The sequence below is a fragment of the Xylaria bambusicola genome (genome assembly GCF_022495145.1).
Source record: "Xylaria bambusicola strain CBS 139988 unplaced genomic scaffold F5B22scaffold_17, whole genome shotgun sequence".
Taxonomy (NCBI): domain Eukaryota; kingdom Fungi; phylum Ascomycota; class Sordariomycetes; order Xylariales; family Xylariaceae; genus Xylaria; species Xylaria bambusicola.
Window position 1 is genome coordinate 582048 of NW_025953570.1, and position 22033 is coordinate 604080.

At 49.3% G+C, this 22033-nt stretch overlaps 7 protein-coding genes across 7 annotated transcripts; 3 read left to right on the forward strand and 4 right to left on the reverse strand.

Moving 5' to 3' along the window:
- Nucleotides 1-2065: 2065 nt before the first annotated feature.
- On the reverse strand, nucleotides 2066-4447 carry F5B22DRAFT_646018 (uncharacterized protein; the record flags this gene model as incomplete). The annotated part of the gene is made up of 7 exons (XM_047978675.1): nucleotides 2066-2128; nucleotides 2193-2597; nucleotides 2648-2908; nucleotides 2956-4118; nucleotides 4183-4209; nucleotides 4280-4303; nucleotides 4390-4447. 7 exons carry the CDS (start codon nucleotides 4445-4447, stop codon nucleotides 2066-2068), a joined length of 2001 nt encoding a protein of 666 aa, XP_047831485.1.
- A 2668-nt stretch (nucleotides 4448-7115) lies between these two features.
- On the reverse strand, nucleotides 7116-9094 carry F5B22DRAFT_121854 (P-loop containing nucleoside triphosphate hydrolase protein). Its single transcript, XM_047968888.1, has 3 exons — nucleotides 8512-9094; nucleotides 7814-8436; nucleotides 7116-7759 (listed from the first exon to the last, which is right to left on the reverse strand). The coding sequence occupies exons 1-3, from the start codon at nucleotides 8596-8598 to the stop codon at nucleotides 7411-7413; spliced, it is 1059 nt and encodes a 352-aa protein (XP_047831486.1). The 5' UTR covers nucleotides 8599-9094; the 3' UTR covers nucleotides 7116-7410.
- Nucleotides 9095-9663: 569 nt separating this feature from the next.
- F5B22DRAFT_121947 (pyridoxal phosphate-dependent transferase) lies at nucleotides 9664-12207 on the forward strand. The gene is made up of 8 exons (XM_047968890.1): nucleotides 9664-9898; nucleotides 10024-10082; nucleotides 10342-10817; nucleotides 10871-11247; nucleotides 11319-11442; nucleotides 11511-11745; nucleotides 11807-11882; nucleotides 11998-12207. Exons 1-8 carry the CDS (start codon nucleotides 9873-9875, stop codon nucleotides 12017-12019), a joined length of 1395 nt encoding a protein of 464 aa, XP_047831487.1. The 5' UTR covers nucleotides 9664-9872; the 3' UTR covers nucleotides 12020-12207.
- Nucleotides 12208-12625: 418 nt separating this feature from the next.
- Nucleotides 12626-14635, reverse strand: F5B22DRAFT_121869 (uncharacterized protein). Its single transcript, XM_047968889.1, has 5 exons — nucleotides 14255-14635; nucleotides 14167-14196; nucleotides 13113-13277; nucleotides 12733-13050; nucleotides 12626-12682 (listed from the first exon to the last, which is right to left on the reverse strand). The coding sequence occupies exons 1-5, from the start codon at nucleotides 14489-14491 to the stop codon at nucleotides 12680-12682; spliced, it is 753 nt and encodes a 250-aa protein (XP_047831488.1). The 5' UTR covers nucleotides 14492-14635; the 3' UTR covers nucleotides 12626-12679.
- Nucleotides 14636-16660: 2025 nt separating this feature from the next.
- Nucleotides 16661-18113, forward strand: F5B22DRAFT_655080 (uncharacterized protein; the record flags this gene model as incomplete). The annotated part of the gene is made up of 2 exons (XM_047979862.1): nucleotides 16661-17292; nucleotides 17354-18113. The coding sequence occupies 2 exons, from the start codon at nucleotides 16661-16663 to the stop codon at nucleotides 17769-17771; spliced, it is 1050 nt and encodes a 349-aa protein (XP_047831489.1). The 3' UTR covers nucleotides 17772-18113.
- A 5-nt stretch (nucleotides 18114-18118) lies between these two features.
- On the reverse strand, nucleotides 18119-19499 carry F5B22DRAFT_123125 (NAD(P)-binding protein). The gene is made up of 4 exons (XM_047968894.1): nucleotides 19280-19499; nucleotides 18820-19120; nucleotides 18384-18690; nucleotides 18119-18331 (listed from the first exon to the last, which is right to left on the reverse strand). The coding sequence occupies exons 1-4, from the start codon at nucleotides 19320-19322 to the stop codon at nucleotides 18242-18244; spliced, it is 741 nt and encodes a 246-aa protein (XP_047831490.1). The 5' UTR covers nucleotides 19323-19499; the 3' UTR covers nucleotides 18119-18241.
- Nucleotides 19500-19870: 371 nt separating this feature from the next.
- Nucleotides 19871-21995, forward strand: F5B22DRAFT_604422 (uncharacterized protein). The gene has a single exon (XM_047974796.1). The coding sequence runs from the start codon at nucleotides 20064-20066 to the stop codon at nucleotides 21246-21248; it is 1185 nt and encodes a 394-aa protein (XP_047831491.1). The 5' UTR covers nucleotides 19871-20063; the 3' UTR covers nucleotides 21249-21995.
- The last annotated feature ends 38 nt before the right edge of the window (nucleotides 21996-22033 follow it).

Below are 22033 nucleotides of genomic sequence, written 5' to 3' on the forward strand. Positions count from 1 at the left end.
GGTACCAACCTACCTAGGTAGTTTCGTATATGTGTAGAGGTACCTATATATAGGTAGGTAGCGTATACCTCGTGCCCAGTAGTGCTAAGATATGCGCTATACCGTTAGAAGAGTACGATCGCGACTCAGCAGGCTGTTCTCGATTTAGTATCTACCTAAGTAGCCTACCGACCTACAATACGACGTATTGTTGGTGTGCGACTATGGTTTTCATATGTCCTTCAGCAATCATATATAGTGCTGATCCGAGTTGATTTCCTTGACTGGCTGGCTGGTTGGTTGATGATTTTGCAACAGGCACACACACATATATATTGGGCCAATCCAGGCATAAGAAACAAAAGGCTGGACAAGGTATCCGACCCCTAGAAATTCGGTTTCACTTCAGGTCGTGATACTTACTTTATGAAGCAGCTGTACCATGCCCCGTCTTTTAAGTCTTGTTTCAGCGGTTCGGCACACAGCCACCCCATCCGATGTCCAGTTCAAAAGCCCAGCGAGCCCAGATTGTATCGGGAAGAACGGCTCAGGCGGTCACACACCACATCCACACAGCCTCTCTTGGGGGTTCTTGGCAGGAAAACGATCCATCTGCTGGTACGCAAATTGACTGACTGCGATTCCGACCCTTGCCATCCCATCCATCTGAAGGAAGGGCTGATGGGTTGCTTGCAGATGGGACGAAAAATTGCCCTATAAGAGCAATCGTAGGTATGCCATACCTACATCACCAACATAATCTCCGATTGGGGATGCCTACTTACCTAAACACCGAGAAAGCTGAACGAATACCATGCGCAGTCGGATTACCTAGGCGCTCAATAAGCACACGCAAGCGCGGTCATCATGAGATGCCTACTAACCTTGTTTTTCCTTACTGCTGACGTAGGACTCGAATGTACAAGGGCTACCCTCTGCCCATTATGCTTTTGATAGCTAGCTGTCTTGACGGCATGCGTAGTAACCTATTGCTCAAGTTGCTGCTCGCTGATTGACAAATTATACGTTCGTGTAATTAGGTCGGATTTACCCATCAATACCTAAGCACCAATACGAGATCGGGTAATTACATGCCCCTCACCGTTGTCTACTAAAAAAGGCTCATAGAGTCTTTGAATATCTTCTCGGATTTAACTTGCCGCCATAAAGGAAATACTAACCCGATTCTTCAAATGGAGTTAGTTACTTGTACAGTTTCCTACTGAGATACCCGAGGAGCTTAATAAGGTGGATGGATAGACTTATAAATACCAGGAACCTCGAAAGCTAATTAATTCTCAAAACAGAAAATCCTAAACTTGTATCCATCCAGTAGAAAGTAACAATCATGCAGACTAGGGTTACGGGAGCTACCTATCTTGAATAACACGCGAGTGCCATGTGCCTACTTAATGCATAAGTGTCTACATCCCACCACGATACGTGCGTACCCGAATCAAAATTACATAACGTGGAATAATCGTGAGTCTGCACCAAGAGCCGGAGATAGTAAGCCATGATCTCTCAACATTCCCATCTTGAGCAGTCCATCTAGATCAGATCTTGTAACATATATCCAATAGAACCCAGCCCCGTCCTCCAAGCCCCTTCGCCAAGTTAGAAGACGCGCGTACAAAGAAAGCCTTCGTCTTTTTACCTTTTGTATGTACGGTGGTGTGCTCATGATCTTCTACATTTGGAGAAAGTGGCGGTTAGCCAGCGCAGAGCGGCCGACCCAGCCGATCATATGCACTCCCGGTAGAAAAGACCGAGATCCTTGCCCAGCTGAGTCCAAGAAAGCACATCAACGTCACCATGATTGCCAAGGGAGTAGCGTGAAAACCGTCAGCCATTCCAGAGTCACACTTTCTCAGTAACAAAAGGCTAGAATGCCGGGACACTGGTTTACTTAACGCCGCCAGACCCGGAGCGCGTGCATACAAGGCTTGGTGGTAAAAGTTATACGTATATACTGAAAATGTTTCCCACTATTGTAACAATATGGTATCAAAACGGAACCCCGTCGCAAAATAGCCAACAATGACCCCCTCCTGCCCTTGCATATGTGTTATGGTGTTTTCTAGTTTTACTTCTTTCTCGCCTCGTGGACGATGGCAATGATTTTATCGACAACGGCAGGGTCGGAGAGCTATACAAACATCGGACGTCAGCAAACCATCATTTACATCTGGAATTTTCTTATGAAAACTTACCGTTGTCGTGTCGCCCAATTGATCTTCCTCGCCAGCCAGAATCTTCCTCAAGATACGGCGCATGATCTTTCCACTGCGGGTCTTGGGTAGGTCTGGTACGATGTATACCGCCTTGGGGGCGGCAAATGGTCCAATACTCCTGCGGACCTGTAAGATGAACTCCTTTCGTAACGCGTCTGTTGCCTCGTCGCCCTTGTTGATAGCAACGAAAGCATTGACAGCTTGACCCGTCAGTTCATCGGCGACACCGACGACAGCAGACTCGGCTACCGCGTGATGCTCGATAAGGGCTGCCTCGATCTCGGCCGTTGACAGACGGTGACCGCTAACATTGACGACATCGTCAACTCTTCCCCGGATCCAGTAGAAGCCTTCATGGTCGCGACCGGCTCCGTCGCCGGTGAACTGTCATTATGTCAATGCAAGGTTCCCTCATCTCAGGAGGACATACTCACGTAGTAACCCTTGTAGGGATCCAAATATGTTTCCATGTATCGCTTGTGCGCTCCCCAAACGGTGCGAGCTAGACTGGGCCATGGCTGTTTGAAAGCTAAAACACCTTCGACGTCGTTTCCATGGATCTCCTCGCCTGATACAGGGTCGATGATGGCGGGTTCGATTCCGAAGAAGGGTAACGAAGCGCTTCCGGGCTTTGTCGGTGTCACGCCGGCGAGTGGTGTGATGACGTTGGAACCAGTCTCGGTTTGCCAGTAGGTCTGTTTCGTTAGTAAGCGTTCCTTTGATGGGCGAAGGTATAACTTACGTCAACCACATGAGCCTCCTCCTTACCAACAACTTCAAAGTACCATTTCCAAATTTCGGCTGCAATGGGCTCTCCCACTGATCCCAGAACTCTTAGTTTAGGCATCCGAGCCTTCACGAAGTCATCACCCGCACGCTTTAACAATCTTAATGCGGTAGGGGCAACATAGAATTGGGTAACCTCTTGCTTGTCAATGATCTCCCAGTATCGGGAGAAGTTGGGGTATGCCGGAGTTCCCTCGAACACTACTGTGGAGACACCAAGGAGCAAGGGCGCATACACCACATAGGTGTGTCCGGTAATCCAGCCGACATCACCGCCGCAGAAGTACCGGTCGCCGTCGTGGATATCGAAAACATATTTGCCGGTCATGGCAGCGCCAAGGAGGTAGCCACCAGTGGTATGCATGACGCCCTTGGGCTTACCAGTCGACCCGGAAGTGTACAGCAGGAATAGGGGGTCCTCGGAGTTCATGACTTCAGGGCTGATGTAGGCTGGCCATTTCTGGACTTCCTCGTGCCACCACAAGTCGCGACCGGGAGTGAAGGGAACATCGGCACCGGTGCGCTTGAATACTAGTACACCAGTGACGTCGGGGCACTGCTTGAGCGCATCGTCGACGATCTTCTTGGTGCCTATGAGCTTACCACCTCGCTTACCCTCGTCCGACGTGATGACCACCTTAGACTGACTATCATTGACACGGTCGCGTAATGAGTCGGATGAGAAACCGGCAAATACAACAGAGTGGACTGCGCCAATTCGAGTAATGGCGAGCAAGGCGATTAGAGCCTCGGGTATCATGGGTAAATAGACGGCGACGGTATCTCCTTTCCGGACGCCCATGTGCTTGAGCACATAGGCGACTTTGGAAACTTCCCTGAGTAGCTCCCCGTACGTCAGGTTACGGCCCTCATCGGGCTCATCAGCTTCATAGATGATAGCGACCCTATTGGGGTCTTTGAAGGCATGTCTATCGACGCAGTTGTAGCAGGCATTGAGCTGTCCCTCGGGAAACCAAGCGACGTCACCGTTGGTCAGAGATCCTGAGCGAACAGTTTCAAAGTCACGCTGCCACGTTAAAAGTTCTCTAGCTTTCCGGCCCCAGAACTTATCGGGCTCGGTGATGGATTCCTTGTAAAGTGTTTGGTACTCCTCAAGACCTGCAGGAGGTTAGCAAAGCCGCGATTCGCTCACGTTTCCCATGTGTATACAGTAATGACTTACTAGCTATGTGTGGCTTGCTAGGATGCTCTATGCAATGTTAGATACCCTGCAGCGCATTGACGTGAATGGAGACGCGAAAGAACAAGTTGGAGCTTACTGTCGAGCATCTTCTGCGGGGGATCTATAAAATTGTGTGAGCAATAGGTCTTCTCTGTACGCGCAACAGCGCACCGAATCATGCGCGCGGTCAATGGAAGGCTGTCTTACGAAAAGTGTCGACGAGATGGGCCTCGGCGACCACAGGCGCCTTGCCTTCTTCACCCATGTTTGCGACGCTGGGGACTGATTTGAGGGTAAATTGAGAGAGCGGTTGGTTGTGAGGTGGTGGGGTCCTTTTGAGTTTCTCGGCGGGGTAGTAGGGGTCGAGGCGAAGACAGACAAACCAAATGTGTATAGTACCTAAGGTATACACGCGAGCGCTCTTACTTATATAAATAGACGAAGAGGAAATCGCAGGGCAGTCTCCGGCGATTGATTCTCTGGTGTAACGGAGGACAGGAGGGGGACAGGTCCGGTAAGGGGGAGAGCAGAGGAGAGCGACCCGGATGAGAGCGTCGCTAGCGAGGGAACTGGTCGGTTTTGTATGTTGATGGACATGCGGCAGAATTGGCATCCCTACCTACCACCTACTGAACATTACACGATGCGATACCTGACGCTACCTACTGCCTGCCTACCTCGCTACTCGCTACATCGCTCGCTACATTGCTCGCTACAGTATCGACACTACCACGGCACCACGGTGCAGCCAGATCCGTCATGGCGTCCATGTACTATGTAGGCATGTAGGCATGTAGGTACTTGCTCCGATGGACATGTACATGTAGTAGCAACAGTAGCCAACAGTCAGGGTCTCGTCCTCAGTAGGCATTTTTGTGGATGTTGTACCCTCACCACGTTATTAGCTACACCACTACTGCTACATTACCCCACACGACACCAGAGCAAGCAGCGCCGCCGTTGGGCCTAAAGAGGCATCGAGGGGCATCAGAGACATCAGAGACGCGATCGTACTTGGAGACAGGCGAGACAGGCAGGGCGGTGCTACTCTAGCCCCGGTAACCTAAGAGCTTAGCTCTGCCCTCTCCCATCCACTCTTCCATCCACTCTTCCATCCCCCTCTCCGCCGCCGCCGCCGCCGCTTACCTAAAGACCTACCCAACCTACTTACTCTACCTACCTACCTACTGTACCTAGGTAGGCCGATAGGATTGGTAGCGTGGTTACCAAGGTATCACACCGGTAATAGGGCTCGAAGGAAGAGCCCATCCCATCCCGTCCCAGCTAAGAGTCGAACGAAGTCGGGGTATTCTGGTGGGTCTTATCTTCACTTCCGCTCGACCGCGTTCCTATGTAGGTAGGCTCGGTAGCTACTGTCTATGTCATGTTGTGTTAGTCCACGCGCAGCAACACACAGTTGATAGTCTTGGCTTCATGTTGTCAGCAACGCCGGGCGCGACGCCGGCCGTCGTTTGCTGAGCCTTTTTTCCGGGGACCGATGGGTGACAAAACCCCCCATGCCGTTTCTTCCTTCTGATGATATACTTATAGTATTACTATAGGTATTACTGCCACCTCAGCTCAGCAGAAGGTAGTAGTGTTATACAACATCACCAAGATAGGAACTCGCTTACCTATCTACCAATGGGCATCTGAACCTTTGAACGGATCGCGAACCTGGGAATGGAAAGGTATCTACATACTTAGTAGTACCGTGGGAGAACAGCCTTGAATAAGCGAAGCAAATCCCTTGGTCCATTGGCTAAAACTGCACAGTTGCATGGTTGGTGCCAGCACTGTCCAGGGAACGTGGGAAATCACAACGCCTGGGGAAACCCTACCAGGTAGTTGGGTACCACAGCAAGGATAGACATCCAGACAGTTCACAGACCTGCAATAGAGTGTTCTTATAACCAGACCAAGACCTCCATACCGCATTCGAGCAAGGACCCGCGCCAATGGTTCATGCTACAACACACGACAATTCCTTGTGAGTGTGTCCGAAGGAAGCTGGGCGGTTTCGATATGGTCAGACCAATGCAACCCACACCCCGCGTTATAGAATACGATACGTAATAAGCTACAGGACGGCCGAGAGAGCCCAGGCACCGCCATGGAGAATTGTCATCATCGCCATGCCTGGGCAGTACCTGGGGATGCATCATGTGCGAAATAGAGCTGGACTGGCCTCCGACTAGGCAAGGTACTGAAGATAGCGTAGCTTAAATGGGGAGGTTATGGGGAGGTTTACTGTGCTCCCGTTACTCCATCGTGGCGGGCAGACACCAGTACCTTGCGTCGAGAGCCCAAGATCTGACGGACGGTGCGGTAATGCTAAATTAGAACCCGGGCATTGGCCCGGAGACGCGGATGGATTGAAAATGTAGCCAAGTTGGTTGGATAGCGAGTTGCTTGTCCAAGGCGTCAGTCGTCCGTCTGGATACTGTTTTGGATACCCATTCCGACCCCTCACCTGACAAACCCCGCACTTTTGGAGTGTGCCACATCCTGGTCCGGTCACCTCCAGTTCTGGCTTGGCATCCCCAATTATCATCATTGCACCCCGGCTCAGCTCAGCTGTCTGGGATAAAATTAAGCCACTTTGTCTCGTCGGTCTTTGCTTTGATGAAGGCATCATAAGAGAAAGCCTCTTCGCCCGACTCCCGACAGCCTTCTGTACTAGGACCAGGGTCTTAGTCGGCGCTCAGGTGGTACATCATGTATCGCGATCGCCTAGCGCAATGATGCTTTGGAATGTCGCTTGCCGAGAATCACCCCAGACGCGTGGGCAGAAACGCGGGGAATTCCCCTAGGTTAGTCTAATAGGGATGTGCTTAGAGCGTCCAGGTATTCAAGTACCTATCCAATTTCAACCTAGGTAATGATAAGTTGTTGCGCCGGCTACATATCATCTATACTACATAGTAGACTAGACTCGCGGTTGACTGTGTAGTATGTGCTGCTCAGATGCGGCGGAAAGGAGTTTGCGCCGGGGTAGCACACCGGGTCTCGGTTATGCTACAACCAACCTAGGATCTCAACGGCACATTGGTTCTACCGATACCGGATCCACGATTCGTGAAAGGACTTAAGTACTGAATATGATGCAACCAAAACCCATTAGCCATGGCACCCAAACGCCTCCTATGCCCATAGTGCAACAGTCCTTAACTCCGAGCGAGGTCCAGCCCATTTAGGGAAGTCCGAGCAAGTCCCCATCGCCGCTGCCTACATGTCCATGCTCATCAAGTACATCTCAATTATTCGCATGAACTTGGCGACGAAAGCCTCAAGGTGGAAGATAACCTTGGAGCCCGTTCTTATTCGGTGCTCATAGAAGGCTGACCACTTTATCACTTCCCATTTCAAGTCGTCATCGATTTGGGGGATCAGTTTGAACGTCAACGTCTTAAGGATCGTTGTAGGTGGTATGCAATGAGTAAGGAGGTCATAGAGCTTGGATCTGATCACGAGGATCTGTGCCGGTGTATGTTGATCCATCATGTCTTTGGCAATCTGTGCTATCAAAGCCTCCCAATCTGGGGGAGGAATAGGGGTTGTGTCTGTCACTTTCTCACTGCAAGCTTGTCAGTGCTATAAACTAACAATTGGACTGGTTTTGAGAGCATACTTCTGAGCATGAACCGCCTCGTACATCAACAGAGCTCGCCGCAAGTTTCTCCCGCTCTCTTCAGCTATTCTTTTATGTAGACCTTTCACAACTGGCCAACCTTCGCGCTTGGCAGAGTCGGCTAATACGTCTGAAATCTCGTCCACGGTCGGGGCGGCGACTCGGACGAGAAGTGTTCGACTCCGAATTGGGGCAATAATGTTGGCTGTGCTATTGGCGAGCAGAATCAGTCGTAAATTAGGGCTGTATTTCTCCATTGTTCTTCTCAGGGCTGCCTGAGCATCTCGCGTGAGATGATCCGCCTCGTTGATGACGACCACCTTGAATCTTTGCTTGGCTGACTGGTCAACCTGCTGTGTCTGGGCAACTTCCTTAAGCAAATCTTGGATAACGACTCGATCGTAATTGCCCACGTCGGATGGCGTAATTTCAAGATGATATACCGAAGCGACGATATTAAATTCGAGTTTTCGGTTGCTACTCGTTTGGAAGACGCGCGCATCGATCTTAATCTTTTCTACTCCTGGACCGTAAAGCTCTTTCAACGTCGCAACAATACGAGTCTTCTTCCCAGCCCCCGAGGGCCCATAGACGAGGAGATGAGGAAAGTCGCCGCTTTGTGCCTAAGACGATGAGATGTGTGAGTCCTATACCTGCAGGCTTGTCTTGGGTGTTCTTCAAGGTCATGGAGCATATACCAATGATCGCAGCCTGTCAGAGAGCTCTGAGTGGTAGGTCAGAGCATCGAGAGACCGTGGCCGATGCTTGTCGACTATGAGAGCCATCTTGATCGAATTGAAGTTGGTGCTGACTTCCAGGTGTATAGGAGAGATATTGTGGCAGAGTTGTGCCTAGCTGACTTCGACAGGTGGGTGGATGGTAGAAACCGACGCAAGACCTCTTCCAAGCTCTCTGTTGCTTCGCGACTTTGAACCTGGCAGTCGCGTTAATTGATTTCAGAACGCGCTCTCGGCAGGGCTAACCCATCTACAGAAGTACTTGGTTACATCTTGTGTCACCTTTGACCCCACCCGCAAACCAGCTGATGGACAGCTGGGCTGGGCTGTCATTGACACCCCGCCGCGGTCAGCAAAAACTGGCTTTTCCCGGACGGCATCGCCGACATGTTATATGAGGCATTCCTCATTATTTTCGTCCAGATCATGTTGTACTCGGGGGCACAGGCACCATATCACCTGTTTCAGGCAATCATAATGCTTGTTTTAATGGTTCAATTATTGAGAAAACATAATCTTCGTAATTAGGCCCCGCTTTAATGCTGTTTTCTAGTCTAGATATTGACCCGATGTCGTGGCATAGCAAACAGGAGTAGGTAGATGAATGTAGAAGGTACATGGGCAGCTATCTATCATTTCGTTTCAAGCTGATATTCGGCGTGTACGTGGCGGGTCTGGAAATGCCCATAGACAACCAAGTATTTCAGATAGTAGTGATGACTTATCGGTAACTTGTCATCGATGAAATAGTTTGAGGCGGGCGCCCAACTCGGAACGGGCAGCCCACACCAAACCCGACCCAGTCTCGCCAGTCAAAGCAATTCGCAACTCTGCACCGAAACAGCACCGACGATCCACAGCCATGACAGCGCTCCGGCGCTCTGATTTGTGCTGGCCACGGCATCCCCCACTTTATTATTCATGGGGGCATCACTGGGTAGAGCTGGTCTGAACTGGGGAGCCTCGACCACACGCTGCCCATGGGAGCGGGATGCATAATTGGGCTGCGCCTGGCGGTCGGTGGGACACGGGGGTTTGGTGATGTCTGGTTGCTCGCCGGTTGCTTTTTTCCCCTTCCCTTTGCCTCCCGCCTCGTTTCAGCTCGCAAGTAGAAAAAGCACTTGGATCAGTGCCACCTGCAACTCTGCAGATCACACTCTTCTGTTCTTTTCAGTTTTCTGTTCCCAGCGTGACCCGGTTGTTCTGCCGTCCCGTCACTCAACCGCCCAAGATACCCCCCTCGTACACCGCACGGCTGAGCTTCAGCTGATTGCCCTTTCTTTCTCCACCTAGAATTACTGCTTGCTTTGCAAACCGTCAAGATGTTCAACAATCGCAAGTTCTCTATGTAAGTCAGGGCCATCTTCACAATATAGAAACAATATCTTTGAATAAATCCATCGCCTTCTGGACAACTGACCAGGGAATTATTGCCGCCGAGGAGCCCGTGACACTAACCCCATACTTATCTAGGAACAAGAATACGGGTCTTCCCAGAAGAAGATTCAGTATCGGTGACCCTAGCGCCAATGGTATGTTTTCAAGAGCTTATTGCATGTAATTATTCTACGGCTGCACGTCTCTCCTAGACACACATACATGCCAAGAGTGACAGAGAGCCGTTCCCTTCGTTGGCCACTAAAAGAAGCAATGTTGGCGCGCCCTAAGATGATATACATCTGTGTGAGCCTTGGCTCTTGGCATTCGCCGCCTACCCTCACTTATAACCAAGATATCAAACTGTGTGGCTTTCTCTTCCCCGAGCTTTATGCTGACGACCTTACTTGGCAGAGACGAGCTCCAAAATTCACAGACAGTTCCGTGCTGCGAATCCCGGGCATCTCCCCCATGCCGGTCTCGACGCCTCCCGCGCTTCAACCGGTGTCGTCTGGTGTACCGAGCGCGCTGCCGAGCATGGGTTCATGGACGAACCTGAACTATGGGCCAATCTAGGCCAAGGTGCCCCGGAGGTTGATGATGAGATTGAAGGTTCATTCCCTCGGCCTACTCATATCGACGTCTCCGTTGCGGCTCGTGAGTATGGTCCTACCGCTGGCATCAAGCCTCTTCGGGCTGCCGTCGCTAGAATGTACAATGAGATGCACCGTCAGGGGAAGGATAGTCAATATTCTTGGGAAAATGTGGCTATTGTTCCTGGTGGCCGAGCTGGTTTGATTCGTATTGCCGCCATTCTCAACAACGCCTACGTTGGCTTCTTCATCCCCGACTACACAGCTTACAATGAGATGATGTCTCTTTTCAAGAATGTAATGTTGATCAACCAAGATACTAAAGAATATCGTGCTTACTCAAGGTCTAGTTCGCTGCTGTCCCCACGCCTCTTTCGGAAGAGGATGGTTATCACATCCACCCCGATGTCATTGCTCATGAAATTGCCCGGGGTACTTCGGTCATTCTGACCTCAAACCCTCGCAACCCCACTGGTCGCGTCGTTGCCAACCCTGAACTCGCCGAGATCCAGGACATCTGCCGTGGGCGTGCGACGCTCATTAGCGACGAATTTTACTCGGGCTACAATTACACGAGCGATTGCGATGGCTCTGTCATCTCAGCTGCTGATAATATCGAGGATGTCGATGAGGATGATGTTCTCATTATCGACGGCCTTACCAAGCGATTCCGTCTCCCTGGATGGCGAGTTGCTTGGATTCTTGGCCCCAAGGAATTCATCAAGGCGTAAGGAAAAACTCATATCTCCCATGGGCCGTGTAATTACTTATTTGAGGACTAACGCGTTTAACTATCAGTATTGGCTCTTGCGGCTCCTACCTTGACGGTGGTGCCAATGCTCCTTTCCAGGAGGCCGCCGTCCCCATGCTTGAGCCCTCACTCGTTCGCAAGGAGATGCAAGCTCTCCAGCGCCATTTCCGAGTAAGCCAAGACCCAGAGCCTCCTCAGACCAAAAATCAGCAGTTCACTAACATGGCGGATGTAAACAGGACAAGCGGGATTATGTGGTCAAGCGATTGCGTGACATGGGTTTCGTGATCAAATACGTGCCGGACAGCACATTTTACCTATGGCTCAATCTCGAGGGCCTGCCTGGCCCCATCTCTGACGGTCTCAATTTCTTCCAAGCATGTCTCGAAGAGAAGGTCATTGTCGTCCCTGGTATCTTCTTTGATCTCAATCCTGCGCGCCGTCGTGACCTGTTTGACAGTCCTTGCCATCACTGTAAGTGCTCTCTCGAACTGCCGTCTCTCGTCAACCCATCACTAACACCCACTCCTTGTAGTTGTCCGCTTTTCCTATGGACCTCGTCTGGATGAGCTGAAGCGAGGCTGTGACGGAATCGAGAAGGTTGTTCAGAAGTAAGTCTATCTTTTCTCGCTCTTTCCAGCCTATATATATCACAAAATCCAGTTCCCTGGTGCTCTTATCTGCCTGCTCGCTCAAAGCCAGGATACTGACGCAGTCATACAACAGATTCAAGAACTTCAGGGACTGAAGGCCTCCGTCTGACCTGATAGGAGTGCTTGACGTAGAAGGTGTCTGAGGAGCATATGTCAGGTGACTAATCAAAAAAGATATTACTTTGAAAACGGGCATGGACAGCTTTTAAACGTTATGGATCCAGGTTTTCCGGTTTTTCTCTTCCTAGAACCCAAATACTTTGAGTACATGTTCTAGATTAGATACATGCCAAGACTAATACAACAAATAAATTTCTCTTTACACTTCTACCAGACAGGCACCGTCCTCTATTTTATCACTTACGGTGGGTTGGCAGGTCAACACCCTGGTAGGATTATCCAAGACTATTCAAGATCAGTGTATTACTCAATTTTGTCAAAACATGTTAGTTAACCAGTCGTTCCACCATTATGAAGCAATTGTATCAGGAATATTCGCAACTAATAACCTCTTGTATTGTTACTTGGGAAAAAATACAATCTGAGTTTATGTGTACGCACTATCGATTATCCACGGACCCCAAGGAAAGCAAGAATCAAGGATTCTCGGTCAAAGCCCTTACCCTTCAGCGAAGCAAGGAGAAATAATTATCACGGCTAACTACCGACCGTCCACCTGAACCCCTAAGACCATGAGCGCTCCATCAACTGTTCATGGTTTTATCCGATGCAAACCCGCCTAACGACGTACGAACTCACTACAAATCATTAGTAGGAAGGATATAGGATATGTAATTAGTCATCTCACCGAAATCTCGTCATCCATAGCAGCGTCGCCATTAGCATTAGCGACGGCACCATTGGCGTTTTCGTTCTGGTCTCCTGAGTTGAAGTAATCTGCCATCTCGGAATCCAGTTCCTCGGCCGTCTTCTTGGCTGGGCGGCTGCTACGAGCAGGGCGTCGCTTGCGACCCCGAGCGCCAGGGCCAGCTGCTTTCCCAGCATCCTTCTTCTTGTCGTTCGCAGCAGATTTAGGCTGCGCTTTGGGTTGGGTAACACGTTCAGTAAGTGTCTTAGGCGCAGGAATGATGGATGCAGCCTTATCACCGGTAACTACTATTTCGATCTGCAGCCCCAAGTTGGTTAGTCCCTAGCAGCATATAACAGGTGATGAATAGTAAACTTTACCTTCATTGGGCGATTATCGACTAAAATGCCATTCAACTGGCTGAACGCCTTGCTAGCACCATCAGGCTTGTGGAAAGTAACGGTGGCGATACCACGGCTGACACCACCGGGGCCATATGAGAGCTCCACACGCTTGATGGGTCCAACTGAAGTGGTGAAATACTCCTATGGAGGGCACGAGTGTTAGTCTCAAGTATTCCATTCGCATTTGCGCGCGGTGATCCATTATCGAGCATCCAAGAGACCGGCAAGCGCTTCGTCCCCAAAAGAGTCCATTGGCGTGCATGTAACAACGAGCACGCAGTGAGCGTTAGGACGGACTTTAGTCCGGAGGCCGCAATACGAGAGGAACCAGTTCGTCTCATCCACTATCCGCTAACAATCTGTCATCCGGCTGGCAGAGCAAGAGCATAACCCCCTGGCCCAATTCAGTTGGAGGAACTGCTAACAAAGAGTGGCGATAAAGAAGCACGTTGCCCACACACAAGTCCCATACCCATCTCCTTAAGAAACCATCGCACTACACGCACTGTTGCTCTGCCAAGCTGAAAACATATTGATTCATCGCGTTGCTGTGTTCCCCAGGCTGTCTCTTTACCTGATAATCTGTAGTGGAAATGTCTCCAGACTCGTAGGAACAGACGCGTCTGTTGCTCACTGCAGTGCTCGCGGTTTATTCATGTTCATAACAAAATGAGAGGGTACAGTCAAAGAAAGATACCCCTGCCAGGATCAAGCCTACAAGATTGCTAGTCGGTAATGCCATAGTCTGCTCCGAATTTGCGCATTGAAGTCATTTGCGGGTGGGTGCCAAGCCATCCCGAGGACATTCAATGTATACGCATGGTAGCGAGACCTGCTCGACTTCCGACACAATGCAGCTCATGTGTATGCTTGCAGTGTTAAGGAAGGAGGCTGGGCATGTTGACAGCTCTTTAATGATGATGAAAGGCGATGCGCTGGATAGTATTCATCTCGATCGTTAAGGCTACGCGTGTGCGATTCAAGGAAGATGTCGACGAAATTCCGCGGGCAAGTGCCCTAGGAAACATACCTTAATCTGGGCTTCGTTCACATCCTTCGGCTACAGTTGATGTTAGAAACCGAGTAGATAAATCAGGTTAAGGAGCTTCTTGACTTACGAGGTTGCTAACAACAACCTTGCTTTCTCCATTACCACCGGCGGCCTTAGCGGGGGCTTGCTTCGTCGCCGCGTTGCGCGGCTGTCGAGATGTCTTCTGAACACCTCCGACGGGTGCTGCAGCGGCAGGTCGACCAGATACACGACGCTGGCTTCGGCGGCGGGCACCACCAGCAGCGCGGCGCTGGGTCGAGATGATCTCATCCAGGGGTTGGTCGAGCTTTCCGGATCCAGACATTCTGAGTTATGAGTATTGTGGCGCGAAAAGTAGTTGAAGTGTATTGATCTGAGTCGATATGGATGTGATGTGACCACCGCTAAAGGCAGCAAGAGACACTCAGAAGATATTAAATTTGTATAGATGGCGAGTCAGTTGGTCGATGGCTTGTTGCGAATATGAGCAACGACCTGTATACTTTGTTTGATAGGCGACGCAGTTCGTGATGATGGAAAAGAGAAAGCGTGACCTGCGACTGGCTGCGGAAGCGTTGCAGCTGTTTTCACGTCAAGTAGTGGTGTTGATTAAGTCAGACGGAGATGGCAAGGGAAAAAGAAAGAGAGTGCTCTGTTTGTTGTATAGTATTGACAAACAGATGCCGATGATTACAATGGATTGAAGTCGGGTGGCAAAGTGGTTGTTGTGCACAAAAAACAGTAAGAAATAGAAGGGAGTGGGTGAATGCGTGTGAATGTGAGAGATGGCGACAGTAGATGGGGGAAGTGGAAGAAGGGAACCAGGTGAGGTAAGGTAGGGCGGGTGGCTGCTGCTGGTTTTGCTTGCGCGCCTGCCTGTGGCAGAGATTGGACTGGGCTAGATTGAACTGACCCATCTGTTGATTCTCTAGGTACCTAGATACCTCTCTACAGTGCCAATTTCAGTGCTCATTGACTGCAGGCATATGCTACTTGGCCAATCAGGGAGTCCTACACGCTAATCTCAACCCCTAAGCAAGCTGTTTTCCATTGACGCGTTCAGGCAACGATTCTGCACAGCCACAGATGTGATGGGCGATTAGATGCTTAAGTAGCTATATGTACCTAGGTACAATGCGTGCTCTACTACGTAGGGACAGTGTGGATTTAGAAGTACCCATCTCAGTGAAGTACCTAGTACTCACCTGTCGAATGCACGATCCCGACATAACATGCCGATGTACCTATGTACTTATGTACTACACACTTTTAAGTTGTTGTTCTTTAAGAAAGAGAGAGAAATGTCGGTGCTAATAACGTCAAAACAATTGAACCATCGCATTCGCTCTGTAGCAGTTACTAGTCCTAAGGAGGAGTTGGTAGTATGCTTCTGGAAGGGACTAATCTTAATCGCAGCAATTACATGTCAGCCTTGCGGCATGATCTCCTTTAGCCACAAGCGCATCGAGTCTCTGGCTGTGATTAGGCCAGCGACCACTCGTTTGTCCTGTGGAACCAGCTGAGGGACGGAAACGCTGGTAATTAGGATCGTTTCAAGATTCCCTATCCACCACATCAAAACAATGCAAGCCCATATGCGCCCTTAAACTCCAGTACAGCCTTTATATGTCATCGTCATGGCTTATTTGGTAGTTGGCGCCTGTTTGGCTGCCGCTGCCGCGGGTTGCGATGGTATAACTCTGGAAGCTTTTTGGGCGAGCGCGCTATCCTCTTGTGAATTAACCTCGAAAAAATGGTACAGCACTATCAATAACATGGCTACCGAGCCAAGAAAGATAGCAAGTCTGTACAGATCGTCGTCGGAAATCATCGTGTCTCGGTCGGTGTACTGAGCTTGAATATATATAAAAGAGGTGGAGTGTGACTCGTAGAATTATCTGTATCGCTTGCAATCGTTAATACTTTAAGTGGATGTAACACTGAATCCCATCCATATAAGACTTACGAGTTGCAATTACTCGAATTGCGGTAGCATTTGCCAGACTGGTTGTTGAAGAAAAGTGCGTGGAGCAGACTCGAGAGGACAGTTTGAAGCTTTCAGTACACAGGATGGAGGTGTTGTAATCCATGAATGCTTATGGCACCCCTAGAGGTACCTAGGTAGGTAGCAGGTACCTAGCACCTACCTACCTAGCCTAGGTACTCTGGCAGGCTGAACTGCAGGGTGGCTTGTAATTGTTTTGTCGATCAGATGTGGCTGAAAAGTCCTGAGGCGCGGTAAAAAAAAAAAAAATCATGTGACGTAGTGGGATGTTTAAAATACCCCACGCTTATCTCGTCAACCACTAGCATTAACTCAAGTACTGTAGCGCCCACTGCAGGTTAGCGGAGTGCCACCTGCAATTGTCTAAACCAAAAGGCATTTACTATTCGACTTTAAAGACTATAACGACTCGCCTTTAGTCATCTGCGAAGCCGATCGACCGAAATTTTCCTCAAGGCAGGTCAGTCGGATACTTATCAGTAAGCCAATATGCCGCCAAAGAAGAAGGATGATGGGAAGGGCAAGAAGCCAGCCGCTGCCAAGGTGGCAGTAGACAAGACCTTCGGAATGAAAAATAAAAAAGGCTCCGCCGCCCAAAGACAAATTAAACAAATCGAAGCAACGGCTAAATCGGGTGGTAGCGCTGAGGAGAAGCGGAAACAAGCCGAGAAGGAGGCACGTGCCCGAGAGAAGAAGGCCGCTGAGGATGCTAAAAGGGAAACCGATGCTTTACTCGCCAAACCCAGTCAGATACAGAAAGTTCCTTTTGGAGTCGACCCCAAGACGGTTGTTTGTATTTTCTGGAAGAAGGGAAATTGTGAGAAGGGGAAAAAGTGCAAGTTTGCTCATGATCTTGCTGTGGAACGAAAGACCGAGAAGAAGAACCTATACACCGATGCGAGAGCCGAAGAAGAAGAAAAGAAGAAACAAGAGACTTCAGATGATTGGGATGAAGAAAAACTACGCAAGGTTGTTCTTTCAAAGAAGGGCAATCAACAAACCACGACCGACAAGGTCTGCAAATACTTCATCGAGGCGATCGAAGATGGCAAGTATGGTTGGTTCTGGATATGTCCCAATGGCGGTGATAAATGCAAATACAAACATGCTCTACCACCAGGGTAAGTTAAATTGCGCCACAGGGGCTCACTACGTTAGACATGGTATTGACGCTTGAAATAGATTCGTACTTAAGACTAAAGAGCAGCGTGCTGCCGAGAAAGCATTGCTTGACAAGTCTCCGTTGAAAACACTGACTTTAGAAGACTTCTTGGAATCGGAGAGGCACAAACTGACGGGCACTCTTACGCCAGTTACACCAGAATCATTTGCTAAGTGGAAGAAGGAACGTATGGACAAGAAGGCTGCCGAGGAACAGGCAAGGCAAGCCAAGGAATCAACTGGCCGTGCCCTCTTTGAAAGTGGCAACTGGAGGTTCACAGAAGATGATGATGCATCGGATGATGGAAACGATGACGTATGGAACTTAGAGAAGATGAGGGAGGAAACTCAAAAAATTCGAGACAAGAAGGAAGAAGAGCGCATAGCTGCCGGGGGCGAGGCTGATCTAGAGCCTACGGATACCGGTGATGGGTCTTGATCTGAATGTTGGAACATGCATTCAACAAGACAGAGAGATGCTCTACGCTACAGTCACCGAGATAAGTGACAAGTCAAGATTGAGAATTTGGAGATAAGGCGCCCAGAATGCTGTGTCATTCCCGTAGCAGCCGCCTCGGTGGGTTTGATCAGCTGGCCCCTCTTTGTTGAGCTGGGCAACATGGCTGGCAAAACGCCGATGATGCCGCGAGATATAATGACCATCTGGAAGGGGTTTATCTCGTGATATTGTTTCCCGGTTGGGAAACGAACGACTACGTTATTATCATGGCGCGTCTCGTTTTTAACGATACCTAGCTAAACATAGGACAAACACCATCTATTTTGGGCAATCTTCTTTCACCAGACGGCAGCTCAATTTGATGGACCCATGCATTTCACACACAAACGCAGAATTCTTGACTTGCTTTCTAGTGCAAATGATCGCATTGTTACTTGCCCTAGGTGCCGTTAAAACTTTTCCACATAGGGTCGCATATCCAATTCCTGTGTGAAAGCAGTACGAGGTTGGGTATGCAGATGCCAATAGCTCTCGGCAATCTAAGAGCAAGATCAGTAACGTGGTGGAGAGAATAATAAAAAGGATACCCACTGCTTCCGGCTTTAGTTTCCAATCCTCTACGTCCCCTTTGCCGGTGTAACCACTCGTTCGTGGTACGTCAATTATTCCGTCTATAATAGCGTGCGCGATATGAACTCCCTGAGGATGGAATTCGCGTGCTAGAGATTGAGCAAGAGCACGACGTGCAAACATGCCCGCAGCAAGTGTCCCGAATTTCGCAGAGCCACGAATAGACGAAGTGGCGCCCGTGACTAACAGTGTGGGTGAGTAGTCTGACTGAGGTACAGCGTCGAGGAGTAGGGGCATTGTCTTCTGGGCGAAGTTGAAGAGTCCCCGGCTGTATATGGGATAATATCTGTTAACTTTGATGAACGAATCTCCATCACTTACGGATATGACTGTATGGCAAATGTGAAATCGAAACCAAACCCAAGGAGAGAAAGAAAGGAGAGTGGGGATAACACACGCGCTGCCTGATAAACTGTCATCCAGATCCTCGGGCTTGAGTTCAAGGAACGGCTTTATCATATAACCAGACGAAACGTTGTAGACCGCAGCAGCCAACTTGAAGTCTGGAAGCTCTGTCTTAATGGTATGGAAGGCGGATTCCATGGACTTTGTATCCGTCACGTCGGCGCTAACACCCACGGCTTTGCCTCCTGCCTGTGTGATCTCAGATAAGGTATCTTGATACGACTCAGGTCTTCGTGCCATCAGCACAACCGGATATGTCTTTGAAAACCGGAGTGCTACGGCGCGTCCAGTTCCTGTTCACAAGTCCATGTTTAGTTAGGGTGCTTGTATCTGTTCACGTCGAATAGTTGAATTTGTGAGGATAATATGAATAGGGATCCCTAAGTTGAGAGATATACCAATACTTCTGAGGCCAACACATTTTATAGTATTTGATGCTCCGGTGTACTAACCTGTACCAGCGCCGGCGATCACAGCGAATAGTTTGGATGCCATGTTCCACAGCTTAGTGAGCTAGGATCACGAGATGAAAGTATAGGAGATCTATGAGTTTGACGCAACAATAATCAACAATGAATTTATTGAGTACCGAATATCAAACCTTCATACCCTTCATACCCTTCATACTATGTTTAGAAGGTGGCAGGGCAACGGCGTCATGTTGTCGATACTTGCTGTAGATGTATGTATCTATTACCTAGGGCAAACTCTAGCGCTAATGCTTACCTAATATGTAAGGCTTGCTGTGCAACACAGCCTTTGGCATTTAAATTCCGCTTGGTGCTTTCCCAAGTTCTGAGCTTGAACTCTTCAAAAGCAAAATGGACATTGAAATTTATGGGACACGAATGTGCATGTATACATGTTGATACTCACATACATACCTACATAGGCGAGTAGGTTACCTAGGTAGGTTGTTGTACTATTTCGAAAATAGAGGTAGGTACCAAAGCGGAGTACCTACCTAAGGTTACCTAAGGTAGTGTGGCCTAGCCCCTACAGTAACCTGCGAGGCTTAGCTTAAACCTCTCTCCCAATTTCGACTTGCTCTCTCCACTGCAACGCGCCTATCTCGCGCCTTGCAGTTGGACCTGCGATCATCTGTTTAAGCTGCACAGTAAAAGGCATATAGTCTTTTTGAATGACACGCATGCGCCTTCTAGTTTTCTCATTAATGGGAAACGAATATTTTATTGTTCTACATTTACGAGGTTGGGTGTGGATATAGAGAAGAAGATGGACATTCGCACGTTTATGCGCAGTACTAGACCGGCCGATAATCATGGAGGGGCAATTCGAGACGACGAAAATGAGGACGACCAAGAAGATGAGCTGGCCATGCCAATGGTAACCTCAGATGTTTTAAACTCATCTCAACCTAGAATTAAGAAGCCTCTTTCTTCAGTGATAAGCAACCCACAGACGCCCGCCAGCGCAAGAATGAGCCAACAACCCACAGCCCAGTCTTTACAGCCGCCCTCTCACATGCGCCTTGCGGTGCATATCAAGTCGTCTGCAGTCACACCCTTTACTCCTATCAACGCGCCATCTACTCATGAACCGCCTAACCTTCCGTCAGGGCAGGGTCGGGCTCGTGGCCAGGCATCGGTAGCACAGACAGCCAAAAGGCCACCTCCACCTGACGCTCTTGCTCTCTTGGGAACGGATCCCGAGGCGCCTAGCTCTCAGCCCAAGAAAAGAGGCCGTCCGAAAGGATGGAAGCCAGGCACGCCTTACTCGACGGATCCGAATTCTAGATATCGGAAGAGGGAGATGAAAGCAGCTGGACTGCTGACGCATGAGAAGAGCCCGGGGCAAGGCAAAAATCGAGGTCAAACTCAAGAGGTTAAACGTCGAGGCCGCCCTCCACGTCCTCCAGAGCTCTCAGTCCGAGAACAGTATCTGCAATCAAACCCATCTTACGTTTCGTTTAAGTGCGAGTGGGGTTTGTCAGAAGGCTCTCAACAAGAGCAGCCATCATTGTGCCCAGCAGAGCTACAAAACATGGACACACTACGAAGACACGTGTTCCATATCCACGGCGATATGGATCCGCTTGTCTGCCGATTTTCACATTGCAAAGACCACAAACCTCCCTTGGAGTTCAAGACTGAGGACGAATTCGAATCTCACATGGAAAAGAAGCATTTTGCAAGGTATTTGTGGCACTTTGGTGAAGGCTGCCAAAACAAGGGTATTTGGACGGTTAAGAACAAAGCCGACAAATTACCTACGTATCTATTCGATGAGAATGGCAACCAGGTCACACCTTCGGTCGCCGACCAACGGCTAGAAAGCGATCTGCAGCACAAGGAGCGCAGGCGCAAACTCCGGAATTTACTACAGCAACAGAACGAAAATGCGCCAACGGAGGAAGAATGGATGAATCAAATGTTGGGCATACTTGGACAAGGTACCTGATATTCTGACGAAGGCCTGAAGTGCAAATTGCACTAGCCAGAACAACTTCTCTTATCAAATTCAATTAGAGGCATTTGTACCGAGTACCATAGGGGCATTGGCATGCGAGATTAGGTAATCAGAGGCGCATTCCCGAATCCCAGCAGCCTTGTAGCATAGCATTCTGCATAATCAATGCTCACGGTCACCTGACAGGTACAGCAGAGCATTGATGACTACCTAGGTAGGTATACCCGCCTGAAGGCGCGAGCCGACGCGGATGACGAAGAATCAGGAAATGAAAATGCAATTTCGTATCTGGTTTAAGTTCTGAGCGACCTGCTACTACGGTTGACCCTGCGGGATAGGACTCAACCGTATACGAAATCTTGAGCATAAGTGATATATCTCTCTGCACCCTTTATGCTGCCCTGGTATATTGAGCACCGCCTCAGACGGCAGATCTTAAAAACCATCTCGGGATAGTGAACGTCGAGCACATTTTAGGTAGCTGGGTAGTAACCGTAAGACGAAGAGATTATCTTATGATGTTTACAGTTCAGGATTTATACGTCAATGCACCTGGCATCTTGGGCTTAGGCAGGCCAGTAGCATAAAGATACAGGGTACCCAAGCAGAGCATACATGTGTATTTTCGGACACGAAAGACACGATTCAAGCGTGCTGACATTGAACTCGGTACCTACATGTAGGACATGGCAGAGACATGGCTACTTCCATTCGACTGTGCGTATACTTACTTACCTGTAGACAATTTAGGTGGTAGGCTGAGGACCAAGTTACGT